Source organism: Engystomops pustulosus, chromosome 10 (genome assembly GCF_040894005.1).
Source record: "Engystomops pustulosus chromosome 10, aEngPut4.maternal, whole genome shotgun sequence".
Taxonomy (NCBI): Eukaryota; Metazoa; Chordata; class Amphibia; order Anura; family Leptodactylidae; genus Engystomops; species Engystomops pustulosus.
This window is the reverse complement of record NC_092420.1, coordinates 30210349-30236160: the sequence shown is the minus strand read 5'-3', so window position 1 is coordinate 30236160 and position 25812 is coordinate 30210349. Positions and strand designations below refer to the sequence as shown.

General features: G+C 43.2%; 1 protein-coding gene across 1 annotated transcript in view; it reads left to right on the top strand.

Moving 5' to 3' along the window:
* Nucleotides 1-16005, top strand: part of CYTH4 (cytohesin 4) — a 37464-nt gene extending 21459 nt beyond the window's left edge. The window contains exons 8-13 of the mRNA XM_072127047.1: nucleotides 2087-2235; nucleotides 3078-3192; nucleotides 10283-10359; nucleotides 10438-10509; nucleotides 12379-12524; nucleotides 15203-16005. Of these exons, the coding sequence (XP_071983148.1) occupies nucleotides 2087-2235; nucleotides 3078-3192; nucleotides 10283-10359; nucleotides 10438-10509; nucleotides 12379-12524; nucleotides 15203-15281 (638 nt within the window). The 3' untranslated portion in view covers nucleotides 15282-16005. The remainder of the gene's footprint in view (nucleotides 1-2086; nucleotides 2236-3077; nucleotides 3193-10282; nucleotides 10360-10437; nucleotides 10510-12378; nucleotides 12525-15202) is intronic.
* Nucleotides 16006-25812: the final 9807 nt, after the last annotated feature.

Here is a 25812-nt window from a genome sequence, read left to right as displayed (position 1 = left end):
TATATTTATACAATATAATGAAAGAATAGAACATTTGACTCTACAGTTCATGTACCAAAATGCAGCGATCACAACATCTCATCTTGATCCATGTACAATTATCTTGATGGCTTTGTTTTGTGGCTGGTTTTATTATTCATTATGTGGAGGCAGACCCCGTCATCTCGCTATATGATAGACCCGCTCCAGCTTGTGGTCGCCTATGCTGATGTTTAGAACATCCTGTCTAAGATGAAATTGTATCAGTGGAAACAGTGATTTGAGGTTATTTTAATAATGCAGAACATTTCATGCCTCCGTGGCTTATTACATAACGTAGCATGTGAAACGTCCATCAACTATTACCTTACTGTAATTGCTGATAATATTCAGGATGCAATGAACAGATCACATCAACCTCTGCTCAATGGGTCACATTCATCAAAAGTATTGCAGACTGTACTGGGTGCATTTTGCTTGCGGAGTTTGCTGGAATAATCAAAAATAGTGCACAATCTTCATTAATCTGGAGCCCCCTGCACTACTTGGGAAGTCTGCGCCAACTTTTTTTGGTGCACCTTTAACAAAGAGCGTGCAACACAATTCTGTAAAGTCGCAGTGATAAATGTGGTGGACGGTCTGACTCTGCGCCTTTAGGTGCAGAATTTTGTCGTGTTGACAGAATACTAGCACATACACTATCAATACATGTGCAAGCAGTTTGCATGTTCTTTTCAGTGCAAAGTCATACAAAAAAAGGAGCAAACACTTAATAAATATGGCCCATATAGTTTAGCATAGCCCCGCAATAATGCCTTTCTGTTAAAGTGGTAGTCCTTAATAGATGGCCTTCCTTACGAAGTCCTCAGGTTGATAAGGGGTCGGAAGCTCAGGTTGATTAGGGGTCGGAAGCTCAGGTTGATTAGGGGTCGGAAGCCGTAACTGCTGGCTTCCATTGAAGTAGTAAGTCATGAAACATGTAGGAAGAAGTCAGCATCAAACAAAGCAGAGAGCAATGGTATTGAAGAGTTACATTCTGTTGGTTAGTAGCCTGAGGGCAACAAGTGGAGATATAGCCAGTTACACTGTATAGGTACACCGGCTTACTATGACAATTGAAGAGGCCCAGTCAAGTCCAACAGAGAATTATCTTATACAGAGCTGGTAGTAGCACAGTTCCATTTTTGACAGAAAAAGGTCTCTGTGATAGAAGTGAATTTCTAACTGGGATTCTGGGCCCTCCCCATGTTGGTGACACTTGGGGTGATGCTGGAAGCTAGTAGAGACTAAGTTACAGTGCAATATCTCAACCATAGCCTTCATGATTAATAACCTTGAGTGTAATCACCAAGTGTTGTGCTTAGCATAATTGATAAGTTTGTGCCTAACGTGAGAGGGGCCTTGTCTGGTGGAGGAGCGGGCCAGTGACGGGCTTTCCTGCCCTACATCTGAGGACACTACCTATAGTGCAGTTCTACGCCAGGCAGGACCCGATGTAGACTTGCTGGCACACAATACGCAGACATATGATAAATCCCCCCCCCCCCCCCCGTGACTCTTGGGAGAAATAAAATAATGGTTTTGCTACCACCAGTTCATACCTGTGCTCCAAATAGAAATGATCATGCCACAATATTAAACTTGCTACAAGGAAGAGTTTGGTAGTGAGGAACTTAGCACAAAACCTGTAAATTTAGAAATGACTTAGACCGGTCCTTTCTTTGGCAGGAACACTTCCCAATTGTATTATTCTCAAGAAGAAGAGATTCATTTCTCAGTAGATGAAACTGCAAGATATTTTCATTTTCAATGAATCTTGTGGCTTCATGCATGACCCCTATTTTGTAGATTGCTACTGTGTGGCTACATATAGTCAGATCTGTAGACTGCCCTTTGTAATGGAGGTATGGACCTTCATGAGTTTGTAGATTGGGTATTTTATTTGCAGAACACGTTGAATATTTTAGATGAAATCATGGTTCTGTATTCAAGCGATTTGACTATCATACATATGGCAGTCTTGAAGACCCCCTTAGTCGAAGTGCAGCATGGGTAATAACCCCTCGCCCCCAGAGCTACCATCTAATTTCTATTTTTCTGCATTCAGACAGCTGCTACATTGTCTCATTCTCGCTCATCATCCTAAACACCAGTTTACACAACCCAAGTGTAAAGGAGAAGCCAGACCTGCAGCACTTCATTTCCATACATAAAGGTGTACATCCAGGTGGAGACCTACCTACAGAGCTGCTGACAGTAAGTACGCGTAAATAGGCACTTTATACATAATGTTGATGGTCCATAAAGTTTGTTGTTTGTACATTGAAGTATTAAAGACCTTGAGATAAGTGACTTATAGACTGGTCTTCTTGAAGGATCTCCAGGGGTCCTGAAGGACCATTATCTACATTTTTGCTCTAATGTTATCTAGAATTAGTTTAGTGTTTTTAGGCCATTTGCTACCTGCTATTTTCCCACCTCATGTGTGACCCGACTGCCTGAGCTGCAAGACCTATTCCTGCCCATGTTTGCGGCTCAGGCAGCCCTTTGCTACTGCTATTGGCGCATGAGTGGACCTCAATGACACCAGGGCCACAAGCAACAGATCACAGGTCCATTGTTTGTGACCCCAAATTGTTTGTGTGCAAATATCATTAGGTATCATAATAGATAAAAGAGATACTGCAAAACGAATAACCTCCACCAACCCATTATTATAGATGCATGGCGCAAACATGATTTGCATATAGCTTTTCGCGCATCGGGTCTGTTCCTGCTTCAGTCTAACCAAACAAATTTTGAAACTATTTCAACATACATTTGATAAAACAGGTACCTAAGATCACTAGGCTAAAAGTCAGGGGTGTAACTTGAGGGGGTGCAGTGGATGTGGTCGCAATTGGACCCAAGGGGCTTTGGTGGCCCATAAGGTAACACTTTCCCATATGAGAAGACTATTACTATAAACCATACATTATAGTTGGCGGCCCGGCACAGACTTTCCACTGGGGCCCATCAGCTTCTAGTTACGCCACTGCTAAAGGTGGCATGAGCGGTGTAATAACCCAATACAACATTATTTTTGTTCTCTATGATAGGACATGTACGAGAGCCTGAAAAAGGAGCCATTTCAGATTCCAGAGGATGAAGATGCCTGGGAACTCACACTTGCCTTCCAAAAACCACAGCGAGAGGGCTGGCTTCTGAAAATGGGTAAGTTGTGTAACCAACCACTGCCTTTCTTAAACATAAAGCGCTTGGTTGCTTAGAGGAGGTTTCCAGTTTCTGTAACTTTCTGATCTACTATCAAGATCATAGCTTGCTAAATTCTTATTCAGCTCCAGAGGCTACAACAAATGGGACCAACTAGGAGAACGGAAGGTGAGGACCTGCTTTCCATCGAAAAAGAGGAACAGGGAGCTGAATGACGAATGCATGCACAGTTCTTGATACTCCATCAAGTGTCACTTTCCTTTTGCATTACTTAGATATTTCATAAAGTAGTAAATCCCACACAATTGCTACATGACCGGAGAGTGTAATCGTCTGCGCACACTGTTTATGGTTTTTATACAGGAACTCTTATATTCTTAGCTTTGAACAGAGGCAGGGCCCAATAGCAGAGTTCTGAAAGGGGCCCCCTTAAATATTTACATATTACATTTATATATACCCACACATTTATATAATTTATATACCTATAGACATAAACAAATAGTTCTTCACTCATATACACACATTTATACAATCATAGAACATATACACAACCCATAAATACACACATACAGTACCATACACAGACACACAGCATATATACACACAGACACACACACTTATACAGCATATATACATCACATATATGTTATATACATATTATGCTGTATATGAATATGGCATTATAGAAACATTAACAACTGTACACTGTATAAATGTAAGGATTCTGAGGTGTGCATATAAAAGTAGTAAAAAAGGGCAAAAATACAGTACCTAAAAATGCAGTGCAAGTCTACAGAACCATAAATACATTTATCTTTACATAAGCGTAATATATATATTACGCTAAGCCAATAGTGTCCAGAAGGACAGGCACTCATCCCCTCCACAAAGATAAAAGAAATCAAATGTAAAAAAAATATATACACTCCTAAAATGTAGAATTTAGTTGTTGTAGATGTTGTTTTAGTTGTTATATGGTCCTACACTGGGGTTGCACCTGGATGATATTTTACAAGCTGGTACAAATACCGTTCGGTACAACAATTGGATTAATGTGCTGCTGAGCTACACTCTATTTTGGCCAATATTTTTGAGTTGAAAAGGTGGCCATACAGTAGTCTTCTACCCAGGAGTGAACTCCTACCCTCTGCTGCCTGAATGCTGACATCAGATGTGAAGAGAGACTGCTTTGTAGCAAGTGATTGCAGTTGTTGCTGCCTGAGGTGAGAGGCTCAACATGCTCCTCCCACTGCTTGCAATACTGAGGCTTTGGAGCACTGTAGTAAGTTTTAATATATCTATTTCAATTGTATCCATTCAAGATAAGGGTCCGAACAGCGCATTTTCGTCGTGTTTCCCGACCTTTTACCGTTTTGCCCTGAATCGCCCCGGGTTTTTTAGGCACGCGATCGGATTGTTGCGCATGGCTTGCATGAAACACAAATGGGGGGAGTGGACGTCGGACAACCCAACTGAATCGGACAAACCACGGAATTTACAAACGAAATTGTGTCGCGAGATCAGCACTCACATGCACCGGGAAGAAGAAGGTGAACTCTTGCGGACCTCAGCGGTTGAAGCGACACATGCAGGAAATCGGACGCACGAGCTTCGTGAATCGCGGATGATCCGAATCCTCGTCGGACAACGCACAGCGGGGATCACGACGGGACGGGTAAGTAAATGTGCCCCAAATATGGTCCCCTACAACCCCTTTAATAGTTTTCTTCTAAATATCAGTATATTTACATATAGTGGCTGGGAATATAGATGGTCTTGTACGACTGTATCTGCATTGATGTAGATAGATGTTTTCCATAGCAAATTTTGTAACTGTAGATCTAGAATTTTAAGAAAAACCACAAGTAATTACTAAGTAACTATGTCAAGATGAATAGAACTTAGTTCCCTCTTAGTTTTTGTAAATAATTCTGCATTCCAGCAATATGTATTGTTTCACTTCCCATTTCTTCATAGGAATTTAAACATCAGCTCTTTCCAACGTTGCATGCAATCCTAATATTCCTGAATGTGTCATATTTGCTATGATTGTATCTTGCATGTAATTATTTTATGTCTGCTGAATATATCGGGTGGGCAGGGCATTGCTGGAGTGAAGTATCAGCCATTAAAAATATAGTAAAAATGGTGGGATAGAGCATTCATGCCCCTACCCTGGCCTGCTCCCCGTCTTGTGGACTCTCAAAGTGCCGCGCGAGGCAGAAAACCCGACAAAAATTGCACTAATAGGGCATTTAACGGTGAACTGTGGAATTCCCTCCAAAGTTACAAAATTTTCACACCTAGTTCCTAAGGCTTTTATAAGTCATAGGGGATTTGTCGAGTGGATTTGTGCTTAAAGGAGACCTGTCAAGGCAATTTGGGACACTAAACCACCCACGGGTCCTTTTGGACTGGTGGTTTAGTGTCCCAAATCGTTCTTTACGAAGTCCTTCCATGGACATTATTAAAATAAAAGATGTTTATACTTGCGCCGTCATAGTGAAACCGCCATACTACACCCCGGCATCACTGTGCAAGCTCCAAGGTTACGGTTCAATGAAGCCGGGGTATACAGCTCCAGGCGCGGGGAACACGAGAGATGCGTCCATCTCTTTGCTTAATTTTTTAGAGTCCCCATGGAGGGACTTACAAAAGGGCAATTTGGGACACTAAACCATCAGTCTGGTCACATATTTGGAGCAATACAACAGATGCGACAAGAGTCACCCTCCCCCATAGATCCTGGAAAACTGTATGAGATCCAATTATAAGGTAAAGGTAATGGAGCCCAGAATGGGGACAACCATGAGTGGAAAATGTATGCAACACTACAGTGGTCTTCTACTGATAAGGTACCCTGCTGATGTGACCCTCAGCTTTTTTCTGTAACCTGTGGGCTGGGGGGTGGGGGATCCGAAGATAACAGCTTTACTGCAGGAAGATGAAATATTACACAGGTTCTACTGAAATCAATGGGACGCCAATTTAATGGAGGAAGAGAAATGCTTTTTATGGCCCATCTTTACTATGTCCAATAAATTAGGGTGCTTAACTGTTAACCTAAAATACTCTAATAAGATCCTGGAAAATGGGTTTTATAAACCAGTCAAGCTTTTCCTATTTTTCATGTTCTGTGCTCTCTTACTGGAAATAGTCACAATGGAGGAAGACCCTCTCCAGGCTTCTCTATGGGGCTTGAAAGTTATTTGTGCTTCCCAGCAGGATCAAATCCTACTTAAGTATCTAGTGTATGTCTAGCACTGGAATACATGGGCTTATTATTTTTACTGATAAATAATATAAAAGTTTTCTCTGAATTGTAAATGATAGGCCAGCAGCTGTATGTATGAAGCTAGTCTTACAGTCGGTGGCCCAGCTACAGGGTTGGACTAGCCCAGCAGAGCATCCGAAGATGTTCCAGTAGGCCAATGCTAAAAAATAAAAATTGCCTCCAAAACTTCATTACAGACTAACCCCTTCTTGGACCAGCTGATCGTTAATCAATTAGCATAATGGTCTACCTATTTTAGGTTTTCAGAAAAATGCTTTTGATAGCCCAACCTACATCATTCGCTGAGAAATAACTTCCCGGTTGTCCTGAGTTTTCAGTAAAAGTTTGAAAATCACATCCACGTGACCTAGCGACGTGTTCAGCCCATTTCTGAAAAAAATTTTATTTACCTGTTCTTCTGATGCCAGCATGCACTTGTGGTTTGCTTGTTTACATGCTGAGACTACAATTCCCATTACGACTTGCACAGCAGGCTGTGAGTAGGGAGATCCTCCTCCCTCTCCATATCTCTCTCAGCTTTTCCAGTCAATAAAGAAAAAAACTTTTCCCTACAATTGTGTTATTATACTGTATATGAAGTAAAGCTATTTGTGTATAGCATAGGGGTTATTGCGCATCATAGTCTAAACCCAGGATATAATACAGTATAATTATAAACAGTTTATATATATTCACCTCATCCACAAATTAACTCTAGAGTTTCTAGAAATTTTAAAGGGTTTTTCCAGATTTTGAAAAACATGGCTGATTTTACCAAACAAAACAGTGCCACACATAGCCATGGTATGTGCCGGTTCTGCAATTTATCTCTTTATAGATAAGATATAATTGCGCACTTTCCATAGTTAAGTGTGGAGCTGTTTTTTAAATCCCGGGGTAACCCCATGAAGTTCAGGCTTTTCACCACATTGATATAATATGTAATATTTTGCTGTATGTAAAAAAGTGATATATGGAAGTAGCACAAGCAATAAGGAAGTCTGTTTTGCGGAAGGAGAAGTAACGTGAAACATGATCTCACACACATCATGTACGTAAATGGAGGATGTGGACTGCTATTGCTTAATGCAGGAGAAAGTAGCAATGATCTTTCTACATATATTGAAAATCTCTCAGTTGTGTCCAGATGACATAGAAACATTGATTGTTATTAATGAAAAATGACTGGTAAGGCCACTTTATTGCAGGTCTTCTACCTATGGACTTAAAAAAACATTCACGCCCAGCAAGCAGAGATCTTACAAATGATAAGGACCTTCAACACAAATTACAGTCTATACATTTACCAGCTATAACCTATGATCCTAAACTTCCCAGACTTCCTAGATAGTCCATATAACCATCCCCCCAGGGAACTAAGTGATGTGAGCCTCCAGCCTATGGCGTTTTGTTGGTATACCGTAGTTGTTTGCACATTCATTTTTTTTTATAAAGGAATCCTGTCACCAGATTTTACCCCATTAAACTACTAAACCCCTCAGGTTGGGTATAAAATGTCCTTTCTAGAATTCCATCTTCTATAATAATAATAATAATCTTTATTTATATAGCGCCATCAAATTCTGTAGCTCTATGTGAAATCTTAGTATTTTTACCTATAAAAAATCCTATGGAAGTGAACAGAGAAGAGATGAGTCAAGTTTAGAGGCTGCAGGGCATGGTCACTTTAGATGCTCCTTTCTGCAGTTGCAAGCTGCAGATAAAATTCTAATTCCTACCTCCATATCTGATTATGAAAATCACAGAACTACAATCCTGCTGCGGTCTAAACAATGAGATTCTTCTCTTTAATATGACACCATATACCATGTTTCTTTCTGTTATAGAACTAAAGATCTGTTAAATGACATTTTCCCTGCAGTCTCAAAACTTTAGATTGAGACTTGATGATGTGGGTGATTTACTGGTAAACAGATAAGATTTCACATAAAATAGAGAATTCTAGAAAGGATATTTCATCCCTTATGTGAGGGGGTCTGGTAGTTTAATGGGGAAAAAATCTGCTGACAGGTTCCCTTTAAGAGGAAGGATTCTATGTGTTCCTAGTGTGTTAGTGTAGGCAGAAATTGGTATTATAAGGTGCACAAAAAATCCTTTGATTTTCTCAGAAATCAAAGGTGCGCCTTATAGTCCAGTGCGCCTTATATATGAACCATACTTACAGACAACAGCTGCCTTGAACTGTGCACAGGTCTGCCACCTTCTGGTCATTCACCCTTATAATCAGGTGCGCCTTATATACTGTATGAACCTAGACGTTTTAGCAGGCATTTATTGATGGTGTGCCTTATAATCCAGTGCGCCTTATAGTCCGAAAAATATGGTGGATGTCACTTCCTCTGCTTTCTACTTCCTCCTTTTCCCATCAGAAGATCTACAGGAAACCTTTTCCCTATAAAACTATTTTTGTCATTGTCTATTAAATGTAGTATGATTCATTAGATTATTGTATATTTTATGTTAAATATGACCAGTGTATGTCTATGATGGTTTTGACATAGATGATGGATCCTCACTTGAGAACGGGGATCCCATGACCCGCATTTTGTTACTGGGCAGAATGGAAACCAAAACAAGCATGCAGGCTACTCTCCATTCATGTCTATGGGCGTGAATGTGGCGGAGCCGCAGTACGACACAAAGCTTCTACATATTGTTCAGTGGTAATGTTGGAAGGACGTTTGGGCTCTGGTCTATCTAGATTCTAACCACCAGGATTGTGGTGAACAAGCCAAACAGAGAGTGTAATGATAGCGTCATCTATGAGCGCGGTGGTGAAGCCCAGGACTGAGGATCGTTGGTCTTTGGTGACCTCTAAAGGAATCTACCAACTCCCAACTCAGCAACAGCATTGCGTGGCGAACCCTAGAAGATTTCCAAATGTACATCTTCCATTGATCTGTTATTGTAGAGAAAATACTAGTTTTATCTGTATGCGCCAGGTTAGGGCCATCTCTGCTGGTGCTTTCCTTCTTTCTATACCATCTCTCTGCAGGGGATGGCAATAATTGAGCAAAGCAGTTCTTGAGAGCACAGAAAGAAGAAAACAGGTGCACCTACAGGCATGACCTTGTTGCACAGTCAGGACATGGTAAACTTAGTTTAATGGCACCAATGACCCTAATAAAGGTCTTCTCTCCTGTGCTACACATTTAACAGAATGGTGCTAGAATGGTGATCTAGAACATGCCACCCCTTTATGGCTGTCTGTCCTGGGGCTGTATATCAGATAGACGGAGATCTCACAGTCTTTATGATTTACAATGGCCGCATTGTATCTCTTTTGGCCAGTGGCGTAACTTGAAGCTGATGGGCCCCAGTGCAAAATCGGTGCCAGGCCCCCAACTATAATGTATGGTTTATAGTACTAATCTTTTCATATTGGAAAGTGACACCTTATGGGACCCCTAAACCTCATGGGCCCGGTTGCGACCGCATCCTCTTCACCTCCTCAAGTTACGCCCCCCGCTTTTGGTTATGGAAATTTTGTCGGTTAGGATATAAACGGGCATGGACGGTCTGTCCAAAATCTAAAATTAATGTTTGTGTGGGGGTAAGTTCTGTCATGTGAACCGTGACCACCAACCCGCTTATGCACTTTATGGAAATATTATTTCTATTTCTATGTATATCTATTTATATAAAGCCATAATACTGTGTCTCCATGCACAGCTTAATAACATGTATCATCGCATTTGCATTTAAAAAGGCAATTTTATGAGTGACCCGCGAGCATCTGAGAAGTAAATGTCCAATTTCCTCTGTGAATGCAGCTGATATTACTTGTTACAGGAGGCCGCGTGAAGACTTGGAAGAAGCGATGGTTCATTCTCAAGGACAACTGTCTTTATTACTTTGAATATACCACGGTGAGAATGACATACGGATGAGAAACCACGGAGAGGAGGAGGTCAAGTGCAAAAGGATTAACATTTATTTTCTTCCAGGATAAAGACCCACTTGGAATAATTCCTCTAGAAAACCTGTGTGTTGAGTTAGCGGAAGACCCTAAAAAGCCGGTAAGAATCAACTCGGACCTTCTTTAATTTAGCCTTCAAAGTACATATAAAAATCAAGGCCCCACAGCAAATATTAACATGTCCCCCTCCCATTTATGTTTTAGCTAATCCTTAAAATCCTTTATAAATAATGGGACTCTGTCTCTAAATATATTCTGTATAGAGTTCTCCATATGACTGGTATGTGTAATAGATATGACATTGGGGCTTATTTACTAACAGTCCCGCGGAACACACTTTAGTCAGATATTCCCACGTTTTTGGATGTGCGCCGCTGGGACTGGCATTTAGAAGGGGATTTTGGCGTATGATTGGATAATGCACTTTTGGGAAATCCTCCGGACCAGGTAAATAAATGTGCCCCATTGTATACCACCTACAAAAAGACCTTGGTAGGAGAGATCCAGGGGATCCCAGAGGATCCAGCTACATTTTAGGTGAATCTAATGGAAACTAAAATCTGAAGGTCAACGGTCCCAAAGGTCCCAACTTGAGTTTCCCATAAACTTAATAATAATAATAATAATAATAATAATCTTTATTTATATAGCGCCATCAAATTCCGTAGCACTTTACAGATTCTGGGGAACATACAAATAAAATAAGACACTACAGAGTAACAACCTTCATATGAAACAATAGAGTGAGGGCCCTGCTCACAAGAGCTTACAGTCTAGTCTTCAATGTATCTTCAGTTAACTTCAGTTTTATCAGTTATATTAACACAGAAAACGTAATCAAAAGCAGCCATGTTCTCTGTGCAGAGACCAGACTGGGTAACTGCAGCTCAAGTCCCATTCATGTCAATAGCCCTAAGAAACATCAGAAGAATTAAATAACCTGGTGAATAGCCTATGCAAAACAATATATTTGTAATATTATTGACTGTTTTCATAATTGTAAGCTGCAATTCTTTAATAAAACTTTTAAAACTTAAAAAAAAAAAAATATAGGAACTCACCTGTAGTACCTCTGTTTACTAACACAGACATTGGAGCTTTGCCATTAGAATTGTTTTAATTCCAGTTTTAACGGCAGTCAAGAACAACTGATAATTGGGGTGCTGGGTGTCAGACCTCAATATACCATAGAATGAGCATGATCCCTATGAAAACTTTTAAATCTTGATGAAAAACCAAACATAACAACAAAAACAACAAAAAAAATTCTTACTAATGATTACTATAGATAAGCTTTTCCAGAGCCCCTTTGGTTTTTCCAATGGATTGATCCTTGGTATGTACTCGTGGGGTCTGCTCTGGTGCCTGACCTAAAATGAGTCTGTTATGTAGCAATAGAGACAGGGAACTGCAACTCAGTTCCTATTTACTAGAAAAAGAGCTAAACAGCAGTACCTGAGCCTGGAGCCCACTCTGGGCACCCAACCAATCATATACTGATAATCCATCCTGTTGAAAAATAAAGCGAGGGTGTGCAAAGTCCCTTTAACATTTTATATAACTATAAAAGCCAATGATTAGAACTCAAAAAGAATTTAGATATCCCTGAATGTTGGACCCTTCGGTAGCCGGTATAGTAACATTCGGGGTTACTGCCTGTCCCTTGTGTATATTTTGAGTAGGCATGCTTTATCCACATAAGTTAGTCAGCTAATTGATTTCTCATTAGCTAATATTATCCCCTATTTAATGATTTCCACCAATAAATATGCACAAAATTACAAATTCAGATTTTAAAAATCTTTTTCTGTCTTTGAGCCGCATAATAGAAAATGCTAGAATTTTTGAGTAGAGTTTGATCCCCCCGGTGGTTATCGAAAAAATTGTAAGAACATTTAAGAAAAGCTCCACTTTATATTATTAGTCATGACCCTTGGTTACAACACTTACAGTTTATTACTTTGTTCAGCACTGCTTTGACCTACATGCAAGGGGGCAAACTGTGAAGGCCTGCAAGACACAAGCGGATGGGAAAAAAGTGCAAGGAAACCACCAGTCCTATCGCCTGTCTGCTGCAAGTCACGAAGAAAGAGAAAGCTGGGTACAAAGTCTGAGGTCAGTCCCTACAGAAAATTCACTTGAAATTTATGTCATAATTACAGTCAGACAAAAGAAGGAGAAAGTCTTGGTGTCATATAGTATCTTGACTCTATAAAAATATTTTGCAACATTTCAAGAACCCAAGAATGATACTACTGGTTCCTAATGCAATGCTAGACCACAACATCTGATTCTGTACACATCATGTAGCAGCTGGGCTATCATAGGGCATCTCAGATGCCATTGGTATCAGTTTTTTCAACCCAGTTTTGTTTTTGCTTTCAGTCCTTCACTAAAATGGGCAGATTTTTGTTTGTTAAAGCGTAACTGTAAAGCTATAGTGATTTTACCAAATTATTCCCCCTTTGAAAACAAGCAGAATGATGCCTACTTTGTGCTGCTCGTCCTTTTCTTTCCAAAGTTATGGCATTTTCTGTTCTGAAAGTATTTGACAAAAATCTTTCTCAGCAGAGATGAAGTGGGCGGAGACTAATGTCTGTCTGTCTATGCCCTCAGGCTGAGGCCAGTTAGCTTGCCCACAGATCCCCGGATGCCTTGTGTTCTCTCTCCAAGTAATTTAGCATTAAATCAATTTAGTTTCCCACAAGTAAATCCATTGAACACTGCACTGTACACATACAGGATGTATATGGTGACAGCCTGGCAGCTTCCATTACATGGAGGAGCAGGAAACATGTACAGAGCACATACAGGATGTATATGGTCACCAGCCTGGCAGCTTCCATCACATGGAGGAGAAAGGGACATGTACAGAGCACATATAGGATGTATATGGTGACCAACCTGGCAGCTTCCATCACATGGAGGAGCAACAAACATGTAATAAGTGGTACAAATCATTAGCACACAAGTTACATGCAGTCAATAGCTGGTGCTGTGTGAGCAGTAAGGGTTAATAGCTTATCTGCACACAGCTGATACTGCCGATGAAAAGGTTGGGGAAGGGAGCAGCAAGAAGAGCAGAGATAGAAAGAGAAACTTACATAGAATCATAGACTGGGATGGAGGGACTGATAGGGAACAGTTAGATCTTGTACCTCACTATTCTGTGCAGGAGACATCTGCATACAATTTTAGCTCTGCTACATACACTGTTACATGACCTCCTCCTCTATGAGCAGGGGGCAGCAGCTCCTCCCCTCCCATGAATCAGTAGTTTGTTTACACTTTGTTTCTCTCAGGGCTTATCAGCACATGGAGCGGAGGCAGCTATTGCAGCACTAAAGTAATCTGAGGGCTATAGCATATAGCAAGGGGACTACTGAATATAGGCAATTAAGATAATAGACAGTTGTTTTACATCCCAAGATCTATTTATTTGTGGAAAACAAAAAACCTTTACAGTTACTCTTCAAAGGAACTCTGACCTTACAATCTAATCTACAGGCAGCATGTTATAGATCAGTATTTGCTGAGCAGAATGTACAAAGTGTCCTATCTGCAGGCAGCATAGTATAAAGCAGGAGGTTCTGAGAACATTTGACATACTGTTATGCAGGTACCATGTTATAAAACAGGAGGAGTGGAGGACATTGTACATTTTGTCCTATCTGCAGGCAGAATGTTATAGAGCGGGATGGGCTGAGCAGATTTTACATAGTGTCCTATCTGTAGGCAGCATGTTATAGAACAGGAGGAGCTGGGGTGATTGTACATACCGTCTTATCTGGAGGCAGTATGTTATAGAGCGGGATGGGCTGAGCAGATTGTACATAGTGTCCTATCTGTAGGCAGTCTATTATAGAACAGGAGGAACTGGGGTGATTGTACATACCGTCTTATCTGGAGGCAGTATGTTATAGAGCAGGAGGAGCTGAGTACATTGCACATAGTGTCCTATAAGTAGGTAACATGTTATAAATCAGGATGAGATGAGCAGATTGTACCTAGTGTCCTATCTGCAGGCAGAATATTAAAGAGCAGGAGAAGCAGATCAGATTGTATATAGTGTTATATCAACAGATATTTTGCTATAGAGCAGGAGAAACTCAGCAGATTGTACCTAGTGTTCTATCTGCAGACAGCATCTTATAGAGCAGGATGAGATGAGCAGATTGTACGTGGTGTCCTATCAGCAGGTAACATGTTATAGAACAGGAGGAGCCAAGCATATTGCCCCTGCATCCAGGCTAGTGACCCAACTCCTGAGGTTCCTTCTCCAAGATCACTCCAGTACTGCCTGTACAGAATCTTTTGGCCTGTTGCTGCTGTTGGTTCGAATAAAGAACTGTAAGTTACTTTTATGCACAACATTGCCTCCGTCTGGTCCCTGCTACGGCTGCATCACCATCAAGGGCGCCCCATCTATCATACAGGGAGTCATACTACAGACACTAAGGGTTGCCCCAGGGAGAACCAGTACCACAGCCTCTCCCTCGTCTAATTCCTTGCACACACCACCTGCTGGAAACCTGCCAGGATGTAGGACAGCCCTCCGGTCCCCATACCAAGAACCGTGACACTAGCATGCCCAGGCCGCAACCACCAGCCACTCCGGTATTCTGGGCCCCGGCTGCCCCATGAAAAGGCTAGGCCCCAGTGGGGGATGTTGCACATCTTGTATGTAACCCCATGGGGACAGGGACCAATTTGACAAGCTTTGTGCAGTGCTGCGTAATCTGTGTGCGCTATATAAATAAAGAATTATTATTATTATCACTTTTCTCTTTCAGATCCAGTATTTCCTGGGACCCTTTCTATGACACTGTCACCATTCAGAAGAAGATCTCCGCAATCAAAAATGGTCACTGATAAGGAGACAAGCACAAGCTGTATATAAGTATTATAGCAGGTTATATTTCGGACCTGTCTGCACTGACTTATCTACTGTTCAGGTCTTTGATTTATGATCATGGCACATTGCACATTGTCTGGCAAAATGAGAGGAACCTAAGTCTAAACCTAATTCCACCAGAATAAGTCTCGAGGATCCATAACCATCTTCATAAATGCTGTTGTATATATGTACAGTTGATATAACCTAAAATTAACATGGGCAGAAGAAGCGTAGAGGAAATTACAGAAGAAGCGGTGGAGGCTAATGGACTAGGCTTATTGAGGTTACCCATGTAGATTGTATAAGGAAATGTATAACAGTTATACATAAAGTGCAAAGAAATTGACTCTATGGGAGAGATTTATCAGAATGTCTTAGAGCAGAACTGTTCGAGTTTACCAAGGCAACCAATCAGGGCTCGACTTTTATTTTCCCACTGCTGTTTATAAAATTAAAGCTGAGCTCTGATTGGTTGCCTTGGGCAACTAGAACAGTTTAACCTCAGAAACTTGATGATAAATCTCCCCCTATCTATCCTGTATGTAATATTTTACGCTCCAAATATAGTTACTTACTAACAGGCTGAATCGGCCCGATTTTTTCAGCAATGATTGTTTTACAGCCATGTAACATCTGATTATATTGTATATTTTATAGAGTTCTGATAAATAAAAATAAATAAAAGAAACTTTTTGGGAATTCCCATGATCAGCGATATCCCATGTAGCCAGCAGAGGTCATCCGAGACCACAGTAACTATCGGAAAATATCATTACTGAGACAATCCCTGCTCTGCAATTATATCAGCATTGCTCATAAAGTCTTCTGGCATATTTCACAGCTAAAAAAGACAACTTAGCGGGATTACACGTCCGTGTCACTTCCATTTGCAGGGAACTGGAAAGATATTAGAAGGCTGTTGATATACAGGCTACCCATTAAAAGGCGCACCTTCTGCTGAATATCCCAGTTTCAGAGTCAGTTTCATCATATTTTCTGGGGGGGACGTGATAGACCACCCTTAGAGCGGATGCACGGTTGCATGTACTCCTCTTGGAGTGTTGCAGCTGGAGATGAGCGTTGTCTCCCCTGGCGGTGATACACTTTGAACATATGATACATGTCTCTTACAGGGAGTGTGCATACATTCAGCACCAGCTACAGATCCGTCCTCATTAAAACGGATGTATGCAAATGAGGCACCAAATATTTCTTCTTTGAAGTCCCCGCTAACAAGCGAGATAAAAGGGATGCAGTTTAACCCTCTCACTGCCGGGAGACACAAGCGGAGCTACTGCTCCTATCTGTTTCCTGACGGCTGCATTTCCATCTCGGAAGCCCCGAGCCCATACAGAATCTGGGGAAGGGGGGGAGTAAAGGACCTTTCATCTTAATCCCTCATCGCTCCCTATCACGTCACCCTCTAGTCAGATTTACCTCCAGAGGAACGTTACTGTCAGATAATAATTTGCAGAGGGGATCTTTAAATATGGCTGCCCGCTGGGAATTTTCAAAGCGAATGCCTTCTAATTGAGTCTAGGCTATTGGTTGGTATATTTAACCCACTTGTTTCCGAGTTGAGTACAATGTATGTAAGTAGCCAGGAATATTATTAATGGATGTATACATTGTATTTTGTTTTCGGTTATTATGTTTCTTGCAAAGTAGTTAATGCTTATTGGCTCGATGCCGGTGCCGTGGTACACGGTGTGATATGTGTGGTCTATGGATCACTGGACTTGCAGCAGTGAAGCATCAGGTTTAATTGGTGCTGAGGAGAGGAGGTTTCCATGGTAACAACACATCCCATCTCTGCAGTGCGCTACTGTGGGGTAGGACACACCCCAGAGAGAGGGATGGGGAGAAGGAGAGAGGAAGAAAGGAGGAGAACATTAGAGGAGTGAGAGGGTGTTCTCCAAGTACAAGACTGGCTGCTGGAAGGAAATGACTTAGATGGGCAATACACATCGGATATTGAAATGAGCAGAGAGCGATAGCTAAAGGGGGGGGGGGTCGATGACAAATGTTTAATGTGTGATAGAAAAACAAACAAGCGATGAGAAAAGGAGGTAAAACTGAGAAGATTAATGGAATGCCGAAGGAGAACTTCAACCTCCTGCAAGACCTTATGGCTGTGTGGGAGAACCGATATTCTGATTGTCTCATGGATCGTGCCGCTGACTTATTATATATATTATCTACTATAATGTTCTATGAAATGTATAAGTTATAGCAGAAGTAACCCTGTTGCTTTCTCGCTCGTGTGTCGTTAACTCCTTTCCTTCCATATTCCACTATGTGTGTAGACATGTACAGGTGACAATGTTGTATAGATAAATCTATCAATGGGGCTGTAAGTGTTGCCGTCTGTCACTGATCTGGATACATGAAGATGGATTCAGCCTTAGTGTTTCCAAGAGGGAAGACTGGAGACCTGCCACCATGATAGATAAGGGGGAGGCAAGAGGTGAGAGGGGAGATTGTAAATCACATGCTGAATAAGCCAGTTCCTGCTGTCTATTTCACCGACCAAGTCTGGAAAAAAAATATCCAAGGATAAGGAAATGTGGATCCAAGATAACTAGAAGCCACCTTTGAAACCGGTGAAAAGGAAGCATCGTCATAGTAAAAATTAATGTATGGGGAACTGTACAGAAATGGCAAACTATGATTGTGTCCACATTTTAAATTTTATTTGAACTTGAAGGGTCAGTCCTGTGAGCTACTACATATACTTATAGTGACACACAACAGTACAGCTCCCCTTCACATGTACACAACCATACTGCTCTGCATATCAGGCAAAAATATGATATTTAGGTGCATTCCATCCAGTCTATACTATGCTTAAAGGGGTGTTCTTAGCAATTTATTATCCACACAGTCATAAATACAGTAGATGATATCTGCTGATCTCCTTTCTGCTCTCGGGATGAATGGAGAGAGTGCAGCGGATGCGACGCCATGCTCCATTCCACTCTAAGGGAACGCCAACAATCTCCAAAACTATACATTTGACGCTCCTATAGAGTTGAATGGAGAGTGGTCACATGCTCGGCACCCTTCCCATTCAGCCCGGCGGCTACTTGGAGGAGGTCAGCGTATCTCTGTTCCCGAAATAGATGTGGATCCACATGGAGCTTGTGTTCACACTGCGGGTGGTGCACATACAACCGTCCGGAGTCCACGAGAACATAGTAGCAGAAGAGACAAAAAGTTATCCAGCGCTCAACTTTTTTATGAAGGATAAATGTTCATGCTACATAAACAAAGCAGATGCCAAAGATCATGTTGCAAGTTATCCCCTCTCCATAAAATCTGATATGTGAGGGTATGACTTCTGGGACATCCACTGACCACAGGAACGGGTACCACAGCAATCCGGAGAACTGGGGTCCTGTTCTCATTAATGGGTGAAGTGGCAGGATTAGGATGAGCGTGCATGTGAATAGGGGGTAACCTGAAAAGTTAAAACGACCCCTTTAAATTTAGACACAGAATTAAAAACTTTGACTCCAATCAGATTATTGATGAATCTAGAGGTATCCACCTTCCATTTAGATTTTTCCATCTTGTGGAAAAGTATTTGGATATTTCCCAGAGTTCCTTAGTGGAGTATCAATGGTTATAAGTCTATAAATGCCTGCATGGCGGCCTTAATTGGCAAAATCTCCATAAGCAGAACTCTTTCTCCCTGAATCTAGTCCAAAAACTCTCACTCAGCCAAACAAGTTCTTTACACTGTACCGAAGACACACAGCCACACCGAAACAGGGCTGTCTACAGTTGGGAATCTGTTTATTCTCCCACGATTGCTTGGTTTGCTGAACGGCCAGGTCAAGGAAGAGTTGTGGTCATAACAAACTGCTTCCATTTAAGGATTATAGAGGCCACTGTGCTCTTAGGTACCTTGATTGTTGTAAAAATTCTTTTGAAACCATGGCCATAACTGTGCCTTGCTACAATTTTTTTAGTCTCTGAGCTCCTTGGGCAGTTCCTTAGACCTCAGCTGTGAGTTCTATAGACAGGTGTGTGCCTTTCCTAATCAAGTCCAATCAATTTAATTAAACACAGCTGGACACCAATGTAAGAGTAGAACCATCTCAAGGAGGATCAGAAGGAAATGAACTGAATGTGAGTTAAATATGACTGTTACAGCAAAGGTCTGAATATTTAAGTGTCTTTTTCTTGTTCAATAAATAAGCAAAATATCTACATTTCTTTTTTCTGTCAGGATGGGGTGCAGAGTCAGTACATTAATCAGCAAAAAAAGAACTTTGATCTTTTCAATTGGCTGCAATGAAATAAAGGGAAAAATTTAAAGGGGTCTGAATACTTTCCGTACCCACTGTGTGTCTGCGGTTAGCGGCTTTGAATGTCTTCTGCTTATGAGCAACAAAAGTAGGTATTTGGAGGAATTATTCTTTATTGAATTTCCATCTCCCCTTACTCATTTTGGTCTACTATCTTAGATGTTAGGGGGTTGTCCTGATTTTTGTTGATGGCAAATGTTAGGGACAGAACAATCAGGATTTCAACATTTATAATTTTTTGTATTATTGCAAATATAATAGTGTAGCTGCAGCAAGTTTAATATTTCATATTTCTCATGTGTAAACCATTGAACAATGTGAAATCTATACAGATGTGTTTCATCTTCACTTCCAGGTCCTTAGCAAACGGGTAAACATTTTGTTACTTTGAGTTAAAAAAACGATCATAAACTATTTTTTTTGTATCATATATTAATGGCACAGTACTTTTAACAGACTAATATGAACCCGTCCTTAAAGGGGTATTCTCGTCTGGGCATTCACATTCTCAGTTTCATTAATCTGCCATATATATACATTTATTAAAAAACATAATTTACATATTGATACGGACACCTTTGGCCGGGATTGCACAAAGAAACAAAAAGTTTCTGTATATGAAATGTCTGGGAGTTACTGCATGTCCCAATAGCGCATGTCTGGCCACCACTGCCAAAATGCAGGGTGGTCATATCCAAGGAAGCTATCTTGTTTCTAAGGGACAACATGGCTACATTTATCATAAATAGAGATGAGCGAACATGCTCGTCCGAGCTTGATGCTCGGTCGAGCATTAGGGTACTCGAAACTGCTCGTTGCTCGGACGAATACTTTGCCCGCTCGAGAAAATGGCAGCTCCCGCCGTTTTGCTTTTTGGCGGCCAGAAACAGAGCCAATCACAAGCCAGGAGACTCTGCACTCCACCCAGCATGACGTGGTACCCTTACACGTCGATAGCAGTGGTTGGCTGGCCAGATCAGGTGACCCTGGGATAGACTAGCCGCTGGCCGCGCTGCTCGGATCATTCTGTCTCTGGATGCCGCTAGGGAGAGAGCTGCTGCTGGTCAGGGAAAGCGTTAGGGTGTTCTATTAGCTTACTGTTAGGCAGGAGTGATTCTCAAAGAACCCAACAGCCCTTCTTAGGGCTACAATAACGTTCTACTTTTTTTATTTTAATTTGCATCTTTTACCATTTTGTGAGGAATTAGCAGGGGGACTTGCTACCGTTGTGTTTAGCTCTTAGTGGCACACATATCCATAGCAAAGACCGAAGTGGGAAAATTCAGTAGGGGTTGGATTTCTATTAGGCAATAACTCAGTGTCATCTCATCTGGCATAGTAGTGTGCTTCCTTTGATACTTGGCTAGAAAATAGCCATAGGAGAATACAAATAGCTTCTTGAAGCCTACAGTAGCGTTCTATATATTTGATTTCTGGTTGATCTGCTGGTGGCTGTAGTTTCTGCAGTGCATGTACTTGCCAATTCTGAGCAATTTGTAGTGAGACTTGCGACCGCTGTGTTCTGCGCTTAGTGGCGCACATATCCATAGCAAAGGCTGAAGTGGGAAAATTCAGTAGGGGTTGGATTTCTATTAGGCAATAACTCAGTGTCATCTCATCTGGCATAGTAGTGTGCTTCCTTTGATACTTGGCTAGAAAATAGCCATAGGAGAATACAAATAGCTTCTTGAAGCCTACAGTAGCGTTCTATATATTTGATTTCTGGTTGATCTGCTGGTGGCTGTAGTTTCTGCAGTGCATGTACTTGCCAATTCTGAGCAATTTGTAGTGAGACTTGCGACCGCTGTGTTCTGCGCTTAGTGGCGCACATATCCATAGCAAAGGCTGAAGTGGGAAAATTCAGTAGGGGTTGGATTTCTATTAGGCAATAACTCAGTGTCATCTCATCTGGCATAGTAGTGTGCTTCCTTTGATACTTGGCTAGAAAATAGCCATAGGAGAATACAAATAGCTTCTTGAAGCCTACAGTAGCGTTCTATATATTTGATTTCTGGTTGATCTGCTGGTGGCTGTAGTTTCTGCAGTGCATGTACTTGCCAATTCTGAGCAATTTGTAGTGAGACTTGCGACCGCTGTGTTCTGCGCTTAGTGGCGCACATATCCATAGCAAAGGCTGAAGTGGGAAAATTCAGTAGGGGTTGGATTTCTATTAGGCAATAACTCAGTGTCATCTCATCTGGCATAGTAGTGTGCTTCCTTTGATACTTGGCTAGAAAATAGCCATAGGAGAATACAAATAGCTTCTTGAAGCCTACAGTAGCGTTCTATATATTTGATTTCTGGTTGATCTGCTGGTGGCTGTAGTTTCTGCAGTGCATGTACTTGCCAATTCTGAGCAATTTGTAGTGAGACTTGCGACCGCTGTGTTCTGCGCTTAGTGGCGCACATATCCATAGCAAAGGCTGAAGTGGCAAAATTCAGTAGGGGTTGGATTTCTATTAGGCAATAACTCAGTGTCATCTCATCTGGCATAGTAGTGTGCTTCCTTTGATACTTGGCTAGAAAATAGCCATAGCAATAGGATAGGATTGTTTGGTTCTAAAAACTCAAAAAAAAACAAAAAACACAAAAAAAAACAAAAAACACAAAAAAAACACACAAAAAAAAAAAAAAAAAGTAAAAAAAAAAAAAAAGTTATAACTCTCATTTTAAAAATGTTTAACCCCAGGGCTAGGGGTAGAGGACGAGGGCGGGGACGTGGGCGTCCAACTACTGCAGGGGTCAGAGGCCGTGGTCCTGGGCGGGGTGAGACACCACCTGCTGATGAGGGAGCAGGGGAACGCCGCAGAGCTACACTCCCTAGGTTCATGTCTGAAGTTACTGGGACTCGTGGTAGAGCACTGTTGAGGCCAGAACAGTGCGAACAGGTGATGTCGTGGATTGCTGACAATGCTTCGAGCAATTTGTCCACCACCAGTCAGTCTTCCACGCAGTCCACCCATGTCACCGAAATCCCCACTCCTCCAGCTCCTGCACCTCAGCCTCCTCCCCCCCAGTCTGCCCCCTCCCAGGAAAATTTGCCATTTGAACCGGCATACTCTGAGGAACTGTTTTCTGGACCCTTCCCACAGTCACAAACCACTTGTCCGGTTGCTGCTGAGCAATTTTCCGATGCCCAGGTTTTCCACCAGTCACAGTCTGTGGGTGATGATGACCTTCTTGACGTAGTGGAAGTGTGTAAAGAGGTGTCCGACGATGAGGAGACACGGTTGTCAGACAGTGGGGAAGTTGTTGTCAGGGCAGGAAGTCCGAGGGGGGAGCAGACTGAGGGATCGGAGGATGATGAGGTGACAGACCCAAGCTGGGTTGAGAGGCCGGGTGAACACAGTGCTTCTGAGACGGAGGAGAGTCCTCGACCTGAACAGGTTGGAAGAGGCAGTGGTGGGGCCAGACGGAGAGGCAGGGCCAGAGCTGGTGCATCAGCGCCACTGTCAACTAGTGAAGCTCCCGTGGTGAGGGCTCTTGCGGCGAGGGCTAGATCTTCAGAAGTGTGGAGGTTCTTTAAGGAAACACCGGATGACCGACGGACTGTGGTGTGCAACATTTGCCAAACCAGGCTCAGCAGGGGTTCCACCACTACTAGCTTAACTACCACCAGTATGCGCAGGCATATGAATGCTAAGCACCCCACTCAGTGGCAACAAGCCCGTTCACCTCCGGCCGTGCACACCACTGCTCCTTCCCCTGTGTCAGCTGCTAGTCAGCCCCCTGCCCAGGACCCTGGCCCAAAAACCCCATCGTCGCCTCCACGATCCTCCACAGCATCCACCAGCGTTCAGCTCTCCATACCCCAGACGCTGGAGCGGAAACGCAAATATAGTGCAACCCACCCGCACGCCCAAGCCCTTAATGTGCACATCTCCAGATTGCTTAGCCTGGAGATGCTGCCCTATAGGCTAGTAGAGACCGAGGCCTTTCGCAACCTCATGGCGGCGGCCGCCCCTCGGTATTCGGTCCCCAGCCGCCACTACTTTTCCCGATGTGCCGTCCCAGCCCTGCACCAGCACGTGTCAGACAACATCATCCGTGCCCTGACCAACGCCGTTTCTGACAAGGTCCACCTGACCACGGACACGTGGACGAGTGCTGCCGGGCAGGGCCACTATATATCGCTGACGGCACATTGGGTTAACTTGGTGGAGGCTGGGACCGAGACTGACCCTGGGGCTGCTCATATACTGCCGACGCCGAGGATTGCGGGGCCTACCTCGGTCCAGGTGTTTCAGGCCTACTATGCCTCCTCCTCCTCCCACCCCTCCTCCACCTCCTCCTCCGAACTACCATCCGTGGGCACGGCGCCATCAGTCGGTAGCTCTAGGCACAGCAGCAGTGCCGTCGCTAAGCGACAGCAGGCGGTGCTCAAACTGCTGAGCCTAGGCGACAAAAGGCACACCGCCCAAGAGCTATTACAGGGCATCACGGCGCAGACTGATCTGTGGCTGGCACCGCTGAACCTCAAGCCGGGAATGGTTGTGTGTGACAACGGCCGTAACCTGGTGGCGGCTCTGCAACTCGGCAGACTGACACATGTGCCATGCCTGGCCCATGTGTTAAATCTGATAGTGCAGCGTTTCCTCAAGACATACCCCAATCTGTCTGATTTGCTCACGAAGGTGCGCCGCATCTGTGCGCATTTCAGGAAGTCCAGCCCAGATGCTGCCACTCTCAGGGCAGCGCAGCGCCGCCTCCAACTGCCCGCTCACCGACTGTTGTGCGACGTGCCCACGAGGTGGAATTCAACACTGACCATGTTATCCAGAGTTTACCAGCAGCGCAGAGCGATTGTAGACTGCCAGATGTCAACTTCCACCAGAACTGGTAGTCAGGTCAGTCAGCTTCCTCAAGTCTACAATGAGGAGTGGACGTGGATGTCTGATATCTGTCAGGTGCTGAGTAACTTTGAGGAGTCAACACAGATGGTCAGTGGCGATGCCGCCATCATCAGCCTCACCATCCCGCTGCTTGGCCTGTTGAAAAACTCTCTGGTCAGCATGAAGTCGGAAGCTTTGCGCTCGTCACAAGAGACGGGGGAAGAATATTCCCTTGTTGATAGCCAAAGCACCCTGAGGTCTGTTTCTCAGCGCATATCGGAGGAGGTGGAGGTGGAGGAGGATGAGGAGGAAGAGGAGGAGAATGTTGGCGAGACACAAGAGGGGACCATTGTTGAGTCCTTCACTGTTCAGCGTGTATGGGCAGAAGAAGAGGAGTTGGAGGAGTTGGAGGAGGAGGAAATGGACAGTCAGGCCAGTGAGGGGAGTGAATTCTTACGCGTTGGTACTCTGGCGCATATGGCAGATTTCATGCTAGGCTGCCTATCCCGTGACCCTCGCGTTCAAAGAATTTATTCCAGCACCGATTACTGGGTGTTCACTCTCCTGGACCCACGGTACAAGCAAAATCTTGCCACTCTCATCCCTGCAGAGGAAAGGAGTGTGAGAATGCATGAATACCAGCAGGCCCTGGTGCACAAGCTGAAACAGTATTTCCCTTCTGACAGCGCTAGCGGCAGAGTGCGTAGTTCTGCGGGACAAGTAGCGAGGGAGAGTAGGCGAGCAGGCAGCTTGTCCAGCACTGGCAAGGGTACGCTTTACAAGGCTTTTGCCAGCTTTATGTCACCCCAGCAAGACACTGTCACCTGTCCCCAGTCTCGGCAGAGTAGGGCTGATCTTTACAGAAAGATGGTGAGGGAGTACGTAGCTGACCATACCATCGTCCTAAATGATCACACAGCTCCCTACAACTACTGGGTTTCAAAGCTGGACATGTGGCACGAACTGGCGCTGTACGCCTTGGAGGTTCTTGCCTGCCCTGCCGCTAGCGTCTTGTCCGAGCGGGTTTTCAGTGCAGCTGGTGGCATCATCACCGATAAGCGTACACGCCTGTCGACTGACAGCGCTGACAGGCTGACGCTTATTAAAATGAATAAAGGCTGGATTTCTCAGAATTTCCAATCTCCACCAGGTGAAGGAAGCTCAACCTGAATAATTGATCCACTCCTCCTCCTCCTCCTCATTTTCCTCCTTCTCCTCCTCTTTGTACAGTAAAGCAGAGGAAAATGGCTATTTTTTGACAGGGCCCACTGGCTCTTGCTATACTTCATGCATTTAATTTTTCTGGAGGGCCACCTACCCGGTCCTCTGTTTGAAACAATTTTTGTGAGTGCCACATACAG